The 11993-nt window shown below is 33.6% G+C and overlaps 1 protein-coding gene across 1 annotated transcript; it reads right to left on the bottom strand.

Moving 5' to 3' along the window:
• Positions 10761–11989, bottom strand: LOC109839437 (protein NRT1/ PTR FAMILY 6.3-like; the record flags this gene model as incomplete). The annotated part of the gene is made up of 2 exons (XM_020407861.1): positions 10761–11448; positions 11840–11989. Coding segments are annotated over 2 exons (552 nt in total), but the record flags the coding sequence as incomplete, so codon positions are not given.

Raw genomic sequence — 11993 nt, 5'->3', positions numbered from 1 at the left:
GGGTGACGGAGTTCTGGCATAGTCCCCGTCGCGTATTTTTACTTGTAGAGACTCCACTGTAGTTTTGAGTTTTATCCAGACATTAGAGTTTCATATTCATATTGTAAAGGCAGTGTGCCTTAGTACCATTTTTAGTTGATTCATGTTGAGATATTTTCATTATTCAGATATCAGATGTATTATAGTTGAGACATGATTCTTTTTATTTATGAGATATCTCTTCTATATCATGTCTATTACATTATTCCCTTTATTTTTCCTGTTTGTACCTGCACTTCTATTTGGTTCTACTAGAGGATATTACTGTGATTGGTGAAACATGTTTATGCACAATGTGGGTGCATGGCAGATTTGACATCTCTCATTTCACCTTGGACTACAGCCTTGTGTGAACCCAAGGGCATCACAAATATAAAAGGGATAAAATTGTGGGTTAATGACCACAAAAATCTTGAGCTTTTAAGTACACAAAACTAGTTGCTATTAGGTTTAAATGAATGATAATTGTCAAAATCATTGATTATAGATAATTTAAATTTGAAGAAAGAAAGTTTAATTCCTATTTGACTAAAACAAAAGAGAATAGACAAAAGCTTGAGTTATGACACATAGAAAGTGCCGATATTGAAATATTCTTACTTAATTGCTATTGGGTCAAACCAAATAAAAATAGATAAAAACTATGGGTTAGAGTCCATGGAAATCATGCATTTTAAAATAATAATACTTAATTTTCATTGGGTCAAAAGGAATAAAAATGCTAAAATATTGAATAACTAATGTGATTGCATCCAAATAAATAGAAATGAACAAAAATCATGGGTTATACGACCATAAAATTATAAATTTTAAATATGCATATTTAGTTGTAATTTGTCAATGAAAAAAAATAAAATCAAAGAATGAAATTTATGAAAATTATAAAATTGTAAAGTATACCTAATTGATAGGCTCAAATTGAACAAAATAAAAAAATCTTTGGTTATAACCCATGAAAGTTGTAAAATTCTTAAGTACACATATTTAATCACCTATAAAAATTAAGAATTCAAAAATACTCATTCTTGATTGTTATCAGGCTGATATGAATGAAAATGATAAAATGTTACAGGTTAGCTCATGAAATCCAAAATTTTTAAGCATATGCATATTTAACTATCGTTGACTCAAAATCAACGCAAATGATTAAAAATTATGGATAGTAGCCCAAAGTTGTTGGGAGAATGACGAATTTTAGGAAGATTTGAGGATAGTTAGTGTGCTGCTGGAGCGATTTTTAGTTTAATACTAAGGTCTAGTTAGCTTACAGATGGTGGAAGATCTTATGAATGTTAGTAGTCACATTACCACTGCTGATTTAGGCTAAAGTTAGGTTACCCAAAACTTGATGGTAATTCAGATTTCCTATAGGAGTGATAGCGGTGTGGTGAGTAAATGTTTGTGGAAGATCTTAGGCATGTTGAGTATTCATGTTGCTTCAGTATGGTAACTAGTTTAGACTAAGTCAATGAAGGGTCATTAGTTTTCATAGATGGTTGAATGATCCTCAGAAATAAAATGAGAGATCATTGGAATATCACATGTGATTGTAGTCTATAGTCCCATATTGGAAAAGATAAGAAAAATGATGAGTTTCAATAGGAGTTGTGCATAATAGTTAGAGATAAATATGCTTACTAGCCTTTATAACTTATTAACTCATTGTTGGACTCAATTGCTATACATACAAACATACATATATATATGTGTGTGCATGTGTATCTGTGCGTGTATCGTAAGTTAGACTAATCGGATCATCAAATTCATGTTCGACATTGTACATCTATATAGATATCATCAAATATATATAGTAAAACTTTCATATAATTTAGAGACTTCTAGAATATGAATCAAACTACTTTGATATGTTAATTTTTTAGGCAACTTAATAGTCGTCCATTCTACACATAGCTAAAACAATGATTAAAATTGTTTAAAACAATATAATTTTTTTTATATATATAGAGCATGATGAGTGCAAATCACGATGGGTGACGCTAATCATCATTTTGAGTAGCCTATTGGACTAGCTTTCTATTAGATATAGGTGCCATGTAGACAATAGTTGTATAATGTAAGAGGACCTATATGAATATAACATCCTTATTCAAAATAATAGTATGCTATTTTGGTTAGTATTTATCTGATATTTTTAAAAACAGATAACGTCCTTAGAATGATACTAGACTATCAGAATTTCGATAGTGATCGTAATGAAGAAGAGATCTGTTTAGTCTCTAACGTATATTCTAAAATGTTCCTAGTCGATGAAGTGTAGAGAAAGGACATCATCACTTTGGTAAAGACTAGTGTATACTCTATTTGTCCTTTAGAAGGATGATGATCCATCTCTTAGATTATTTATGCTGAGACATCAAGATACAGTATACAAGTGATTCATTAGTGAATGAGTTGACTGAACGGCTCACTAAGAATGTCTAGTTGATAATTATACTTAATTGTCAAATAGAAGTTCTCAAGTGATATAGTATAAAGTAGTCTCTTGACCTGAGGCATGAGTGTAATATCTTACATATCAGTATAGGTGTATTTAGACTTTTACCTAACCACAGTTCTCATTGAGTTGTGCATAACGGTTCTTGTTGGGTGCATCCCGAGACATAAGTAGATATTGAGATGCCAAGATGGGATTCGTCTCTCCCAGTATATGGGGTTGATGTCATAAGATTATTTGATATAACTATAGCCTGGAAATCCTTGGCCAAGGTAAATAAGATAAACTGAGTGTTAGTTTGATATTAAAGGTTATGAGTTTAATATCAATAAATACTAATCGAGGTATTAGGGTTTGATAGTTTTCCATACCCTAGGCTTTATAGCTTGACATGGTTTGACGAAAAGACCGGATTGTATAATATTATCACTAAGTGGTCCTCATAAAATCGTGTAAGCATCTTGTAGACATTTATCACAGTTTATACCCAGGTAATCTTCATGTGTAGCTAGCATATCTGTTATACTTGTGGATATGATCCACTATCGAGTCTTTAGTTAGACCCTAGAGTCATACCAAATGCGTACTTGAATCCTATGAAATACAATTTATAGAGTTAATGCGTATGATTGATAAACGTATATGGTTTTCACCGTATACACATAAACGGTTATATGTATCGGTAAAATCAGAATGTTATGTGCTTAAGAAATGAATTCCGGTATTTTTCCCATAAAGTTAACTTTAAGTCAACTGGTTGACTTTTTAGTCAACAATTGACATTTGGTCAACTCATTGACTTTTTGGTCATATGATGACTTATTAATTAATGATTGAAAAATTATGAAATACCGTAATTATGAAACACCGTATTGATGTGGTATTTTTATTTATCAAATACACACTTTATTATACCTTGATTAATGAGTCATGAGATGAGTCATTAAGGTGGTATAGTTTGGGAACATGGTTTTAGCACATGATTTTGATTCTTCATGACTCTATGAGTAGTAAATCTCCTCATAGAGGACTTTGTACTTGCTTCTAATTATTAGTTTAATTAAAAGATTTTTTTAATAAAACTAGTTAATTTATTCAAGTTGTTTTGTAATTAGTTATACTAGTTGTTGATTCAAAAATATGATTTTTTGGTTCATAAGTTTTTAAGAGTAAAAACACTTGTATAAATTGTAAAATACTTATTTTCAACTAGTGTAGTTGTATGTTAGAAGCATGATAGTCCTATTTTAGTTAGGATAATCCATATGTTATCTAGTTTTCTAATTTGTTGCATAACTAGATAGATGCATATTTCTTAATGTTGATTAAGTTATATGCTTTATATCATCTTGCGTGGATGTCATGTTTATGGATGGTAGTGGACAACGATTCTCTTGCATTTATTATATAGATGTAATATAGCTAGAAATATAATATTATTTACGACCACTTCCCTCCCCGAGCATAGGCCACGCCTATGGGTTTAGGCACTTGCTCACCGATTATGGGCTACGCCTACGGGTATAGGCCATTGTTTGGGCGTGGGGGGGGGGTATGATTGTTTAGTTTAGTTATTTTATTTATAACTTTTATTTAACATTCAATGCAATATTATTACCCATCCTACGAGATGGTTTTTCCATAATAAATGAGGCTTGCACGTCCTATGAATATATGATTGTAATAATACAAGATTTATAAGGGAGCTAGCACTGCAAGGAGTTGCAAATTACTTGCCAAAATATAATTAGTGTGGTTACATTTTATTCCTTTAGTTGTCAACTACATTCCATATTGGTTTTACATATGTTGATATGTTGGTTGTGCCCTAATTGTAGATGTTAATACAATTGGGTGTTATATTCTGTAAAGTTTATATCTCTATCTCGCTAGAGAATAATTTTTATTATAAAAACTCATTTTTTAAACTTTGTGAGACATGGTAATAAGAGTTTATTGACTGTAGAGTGGTGAGACTGACATTAACATAGCGTTAGTGTGAAAGATAAATAAACCTAAAGCAGTTAAAAGAAATATATTTAGAACGAACTTTTAACTAGTGTCAAGAAAAGTAATTATGAAATATAGCTCGTGGGGTGATGCCCAACTTAAGATTAGGGGTGATGCCTAATCTTTTGCGCTATAGTCTTAAAGAGCGGTGGTTACTTAATTAAGGTCCGATGAATATTTCCGATGAATATCTCGGAACCCTCCTACCAAACTTGTACTTACCTAGCTAGTTTAATTGTTGTAAGTATAAATATCGAGCATCTTTAAACTATATCAAGTTTGATTATGGTAAAAGATTTATGAAATCGTCCATAGCCCTCCATCATTTCAGTTGAATACTATTAAGCTTATAAATACTATGTTTGTTGGTATACGTTAAGGCATAACTATTCTATGACTAAGTAGTATTCATCTGTATATAAGATATAAGGATAGCTTAACTTGGTTATGTGACTTTGTTGGCATACGTCAAGAGTTTGTATAAGTTAAATTTAAGCCAGTCAAGAAATAATGGGTCCAAACTTGACTAGCATTTTATGATTTGTTGGCATACATCAAGGTCATAAAAGACTAGGAATAAAATCATATCAAGAATTACAAGAGTGTAACAAATAAAAGTTGTCTACCAATTATTGAGTGTATCAATTTGTTAGCATACGTTACGGTTGATGCATTCAATGATAATTGGATCTTGATCCCACTTGAAAACAAGGAGTTGTTTTCCGATCACCTCTTATAAAGGTTTTGAGGGACTCGAAAAATAGTAGGAGGTATAACTTAGATAAAAATGAACCAAATATATTTTATGTATTGAACATCTACTAAAATATATTTTCTCTCTCTTTCAGGCTATTATGTCTGGCTTAAAAATTATATCAGAACAAAACAAGTTAATCGATCCTAATTACATAGACTGATTAAGAAATGTTAAGAGTATCTATCCATAATTCTTAGCCTCACTCATCAAGAAGAAGCAAGATATTGCTTCATTTTCAGATGTGTTTGTTATTCAGAATTATTTTTCTATAAATCCTACATCTTGGGTATTAGACACCAGATCATGATCTCACATCTATAATTTGTTACAAGGATTGAGAAGTTATAGGAAACTTGGAGCTAGAGAGATGACCCTACAAGTTGGCAATAGTGTAATAGTTGCAACACTTGCAGTATGAGATTTTCATCTAGTTTGCCAAATGGAAACGTTTTAATTTTGAAAAGCTGCTATTTTGTACCAACTATGATGTGCAATATAATATCTATATCTTTATTAGATAAAGATAGATATATATTCAAGTTGGAGAACAATATTATGAATTTCATATTTAATCAAAAGTTGATTGCTTATGAAACATTGTGTAATAGAATCTATATTCTTAATTAAAATACAATTCTGAATACTCATCACACTAACAAAAGAAAGCACTATGTTATGAACGATGCTTTCTTATGGTACTGTTGACTTGGTCTTATTAATAAAGAAAGACTTGGCGAGCTACATAAGCATGGATATTTAGATCCATTTGACTTTGAGTCTTATAATACTTGCAAGTCTTGTCATAAAGGCAAAATGACCAAGACTCCATTTACGGGAACTGGAACAAGAGTTATAAAACTCTTAGGATTGATACATAGTGATGTATGCGGTCCTATGTCTACAATGGTCAAAGGTGGCTACTCCTACTTTATTACTTTTACTGATGATTTTTTAAGATTTAGACATGTGCTTTTGATAAAATACAAGTCTGAAGCATTTGAGAAATTTATCGAGTATAAAAATAAAGTAGAGAACCAAACGAGCAAGAAAGTTAAAATTCTTCGATCGGATCGAGGAGGTGAATACTTAAGCTCGGAATTCTTGGGTTTTTTAAAAAGAGAATGAGATTCTCTCTTAGGTTACTCCACCATTAATTACACTACAGCTTAATGGCGTGTCAAAAGGAGGAATCATACACTATTAGATATCGTACGTTCCATGATGAGTAACGCTGAGTTACATTTTTCATTCTGGGGGTATGCGTTGGAAATAGCAGCACACTTACTGAATAGGGTTCCAATTAAAGCAATGCCTAAACCTCTGTATGAGATATGGAGTGGGAAGAAACCATATCTTAATTATATTAAGATTTGGGGATGTCATGCTTATATAAAAAAGCAATATCCCAAAAAGTTAGAGGCACACTGAGTATTGTGTAAATTTGTAGAATATCCAAGGAATTCCACCGGATATCAATTCTACCACATCGATGAACAAAAGATAATTATTTCTCGGTTTGTTACCTTCTTGGAGAAGGAATTTCTTGAAAAAGAAATTAGTGGGAGCATGGTAGAACTAAAAGAAATTTTAAAGATATAAATTAATACTGATAATTTAGTAGAACAAGCAAATTCACCTATACCAAAAGAACCTCAACAATTTCGTAGATATCCAAGGCGATCTCATGCACCTAAGAGACAATATGATTTTCTTGTTAAAGGTAGCATGTTAGATCATGTCATAGATGATGACGAACCTTTGAGTTATCAGCAAGCATCTCAGAGTAGGGACTCTGTTGCTTGGCATGATGCAATAAAATCCGAAATAGACTCTATGTACACCAACAAAGTATGGATCTTAGATAATGCTCCTAAAGGGGTGATACAGACTCTATGTACACCAACAAAGTATGGATCTTAGATAATGCTCCTAAAGGGGTGATACCCATAGGTTGTAAATGGTTGTTTAAGAAAAAGTTGGGTATAGATGAGAAAGTAGAGACTTTTAAAGCTAGACTGGTAGCTAAAGATTTTCGTCAAAGATCTGGTTTGGACTACGATAAAACTTTTTCTACAGTGGCTATGCTATAGTCTATTCGGATCCTACTTGCTATAGCTGCTCACTATGACTACGAGATCTGGCAAATGGACGTCAAAACTATATTTCTAAATGGTGATTTAGAAGAGTGTATATATATGTGTCAACCAAAGGGATTTGTAGTGGGAGCAGTCGAAAAGCATGTAGGTTGCTTAAAGCTATTTATGGACTGAAGTAAGCATCACGGAGATGGAACATCTGTTTTGATGATGCTATCAAAGAGTTTGGTTTCATCAAAAATCCAGATGAACCATGTGTGTATAAAGGATAACTGAGAGTATAGTATTGTTTCTTATTTTGTATGTCGACGATATACTCTTAATCGGTAATGACATACCATCATTACAAGAGGTTAAAATTTGGCTATCAAAAAGATTTTCCATGAAATATTTGGGTGTAGCATCCTGTATACTGGGTATTCAGATCTATAGAGATAGATCTAAAAGGATATTAGGATTATCACAATCTAGATACATTGGCAAAGTGCTAAAACGGTTTAGCATGGAAAATTCCAAGAAAGGTTTCGTACCTGCATCTCCTGGAAATCTCCCTCTCTAAAAAGATATCTCCCAAGACCGATGAAGAGAGGAAACACATGAGCCTAATTCCTTATATCTCGGCAGTAGGATCGATCATGTATGCCATGTTATGTACTAGACCGAATATCGCTTATTCACTCAGTTTGGTAAGTAGATACCAATCTAATCATGGAGAAGAGCACTGAAAAGCGATCAAAAATATACTTAAGTACTTGAAAAGGACTAAAGAGTTATTTTTGATATACGGTAAAAGTGACCTCCAAATGAAGGCTTTTTCCGACTCTAGCTTTCAGAGTGATATCAATGATAATAAATATGTTTCAGGATATGTTTTTACCCTCAATAGAAGGGCTGTCAGTTGGAAAAGTTCCTAGCAGGACACAGTAGCAGACTCTACTATGGAAGCCGAATACATTACGACAAATGATGCAGCCAAAGAAGCTGTCTAGATAAGGAAGTTTCTTTCAGAGCTGAAAGTTGTTCCCACCATTAAAGATCCAGTACCTTTATACTGTGATAGTAATGCTGCAATAGCTCTGACAAAGGAACCTCGATCTTACCATAAGTCCAGACACATTCTGAGAATGTATCACTTGATTAGGGAGATAGTTGATCGCCAAGAGATTAAGATTAAAAGAGAAGATACAAAAGATAATATAGCAGATCCATTCACAAAGGCAATTGCTTGTACACAATTTAAAAAACTTGTTGAGCTATTAGGTATTAGATACTATAATGATTGACCTTAGTGCAAGTGAGAGTTTGTTAGATATAGGTGCTCTGCAGACAATAATTGTATATTGTAACAGGACCTATATGAATATAACATTATTATTCAAAATAATAGTATGCTATTTTAGTTAGTATTTATCTGATATTTTAAATATAGATAAAGTCCTTAGAATGATACTAGACTATCAGAATTTCGATAGTGATCGTAATAAAGAAGAGATCTGATTAGTCGCTAACGTATATTCTAAAATATTCCTAGTCGATGAAGTGTTGAGAAAGGACATCATCACTTAGGTAAAGACTAGTGTATACTCTATTTATCCTTTAGAAGGACGATGATCCATCTCTTAGATCATTGATGCTGAGACATCAAGATACAGTATACAGGTGACTCATTAGTGAGTGAGTTGACTGAACGGCTCACCGAGAATGTCTAGTTGGTAATTATACTTAACTGTCAAATAAAAGTTCTCAAGTGATATAGTATAAAGTAGTCTCTTGACCTGAGGCATGAGTCCAATATCTTACATGTCAGTATAGATGTACTTAGACTTTTATCTAACCACAATTATCATTGAGTTGTGCATAACAGTTTTTGTTGGATGCATCCTAAGACATAAGTAGATATTGAGATTCCAAGATGGGATTCGTCTCTCTCAGTATTGGGAGTTGATGTCATAAGATTGTTTGATATAAATATAGTTTGGAAATTATTAGCCAAGGTAAATAAGATAAACTGAGTGTCAGTTTGATCTTAAAGGTTATGAGTTTAATATCAACAAATACTAATTGAGCTATTAGGGTTTGACAGTTTTTTCATACCCTAGGCTCTATAGTTTGACATGGTTTGACGAAGAGACCAGACTATACAATATTATTACCGAGTGGTCCTGATAAAATTGTGTAAGCATCTTGCATATATTTATCATAACTTATACCCGAGTAGTCTTCATGTGTAGCTAGCACCTCTGTTGTACTTGTGAATATGATCCACTGCCGAGTCTTAATTTGGACTCTAGAGTCACACTAAGCGTGTACTTGAATCCTATGGAATACAATTTATAGAGTTAATGCATATGATTGATACACATATATGATTTTCACCGGATACACATATACATTTATATGTATCGGTAAAATTAGAATGTTATGCGCTCAAGAAATGAATTCCACTATTTTCCCCATAAAGTTAACTTTTAGTCAACTGGTTGACTTTTTAGTCAACGGTTGACTTTTGGTCAAATCATTAGCTTTTTTGTCATATGATGACTTATTAATTAATGATTAGAAAATTACGAAATACCGTATTTATGAAACACCATATTGATGTGATATTTTTATTTATGAAATACATACATTATACCTTGATTAATGAGTCATGAGATGAGTCATTAAGGTGGTATGGTTTGAGAATATGGTTTTAGCCATTGTTTTGATTCTTCATTACTCTTTGCATGACTCATGAGATGAGTCATTGCATGACTCATGAAAGGAATCATTACATTTAGCTGACTCATGGCATGACTCATGAGATGAGTCATGAGATATCTCACTCTATATATATGAGCTCTCTCTCTTATGGAGAGTTTAATGAAAAATTGGCTAAGTTGTTTTTTTTCCATAAGAGAATAAAAAAGAGAGCTCTACCTCTTACTAAACTCTAGCAATCTTTGAGTAAGAGGAAGTAGTAGGATGTTGAAGTACCCCGAGGTGGATATCTTTCATTGTGTCTTAAGAAGACTCCGATTTTATCAAGCTCACTTGAAGAATTGGAGATCCACTACAAGGAGATTTACTACTACAAGTAGCAAGAGGTAGGGGTTGTTCGATCTTCCATCGAATCACGCTTTGAAAGTATGACTTTCTAACTATTGTATGCTTTCTTTTATATAGGGATCATGTTAGATTTAATTACGATGGTCCTAGTTTGTATTTCATGCTCTCTACATGCTTAGTATTATTATACATACTGTCTTCGTTGCGTATTTTGCATGTAGATTAAGCACGGGATCTCAACACTTTCAATAAGAATATGAACTAACAATCTCACACAACAAAGGCAAGTTAAATGAAGATAGTTTTCACATAGTTTTTCACTTGATAATTCATTTTATAAGCCTTACTTTTACAGTGAAATAAAATCCCCCATTTTTTCATATGGATTTTAGCACGCTACAACCAGATGAGTAGATGATAATACATTAGACTTACAAAAATTATTTTCATTCTTGCATTATAAGTTCATGAAACCCTTTTATACAAGATCATGATATAACAACCCATAAGCAAAACCAACCGACGAAAAAAAAGCCAATGCTCATCTTCAAGATCGACCTCTGATTTCTTTTTCTTTTCTTTTTCTTTTTTTTAAAGGATCTCAAAACTTAGAAGCTAGCTAGGAATCTTCATCATGCTCATCAAGCATGGCAAGTGGCCTCAACATCCTCCATCTCCACACCACCCTCAATCCTGGCCTCCTTATATACATACCACTTCGCCGCAACCAAGAACACCACCAAGTTCGCCGCGCTCAGCACCGCCAACAACCAGTAAAAATAATCCAACCTCCCCTTGTTCAGATCATCCGGCAACCAAGCTCTTGGCCCACTCTCACCTGTCATTTTGTGAACAATGGTCACAAGTGCTGAACTCAGGAAAAAACCCAGTGAAAGTGTACTCAGAAACATCCCCGTGCTCATAGTCTTCATCCCCTTCGGACACTCTCGCAGGAAAAAGTCCAACTGTCCCATGTAACAAAACGCCTCTCCGGCGCCCACCAGGAAAAACTGGGGCACGAGCCAGAACACACTCAGTGTCACCTGTTGAAAACATAAGGAATTAGTGTATTAGAAGAACAAAAGCAGGTATTTGTGTTTAGTCCCACATTTGCCTAGACAGAAAAATCTTCCCGAACATCTTTGTGAGGGTCCATTTTTTTTAAGCTTATAATTTATGCTGGTTTTGAACATTTATAAAATTAATTTGTACCAGTAGAAAAAGTAATTTGGTTGGTCAAACCAAGCTTTTTACTTAGAGGAGCCCATCATTTTTTAAGCGTAGTTTAAGAACTAATTTGTTCGAGAGGTCACCAAACATGTAGACATGGATAAGCTGGCTCAATGACTACTTTGACCAAATAATGCTCCCCGGAAATACCCTTTCGATCCGTCAATGAGAATCTGCAGTTATCTTACGGTTTACTTAACATACCGATGAGTGTAGAGTCTCGAGGCGGTGGCGTTCGATGAGAGCGGCGGCGGCCATGGCGAGGACGGAGAGGGCAAGGCCGACGGCGACACGCTGTAGAGGGGTCAAGCTGTTTGGATTTTTCGTTAGTCGGCGGGAGACGGGGCCCACGACTCGG

The sequence above is a fragment of the Asparagus officinalis genome, chromosome 4 (assembly GCF_001876935.1).
Source record: "Asparagus officinalis chromosome 4, Aspof.V1, whole genome shotgun sequence".
NCBI classification, from domain to species: Eukaryota; Viridiplantae; Streptophyta; class Magnoliopsida; order Asparagales; family Asparagaceae; genus Asparagus; species Asparagus officinalis.
This window is presented reverse-complemented; position numbering and strand designations above follow the sequence as displayed.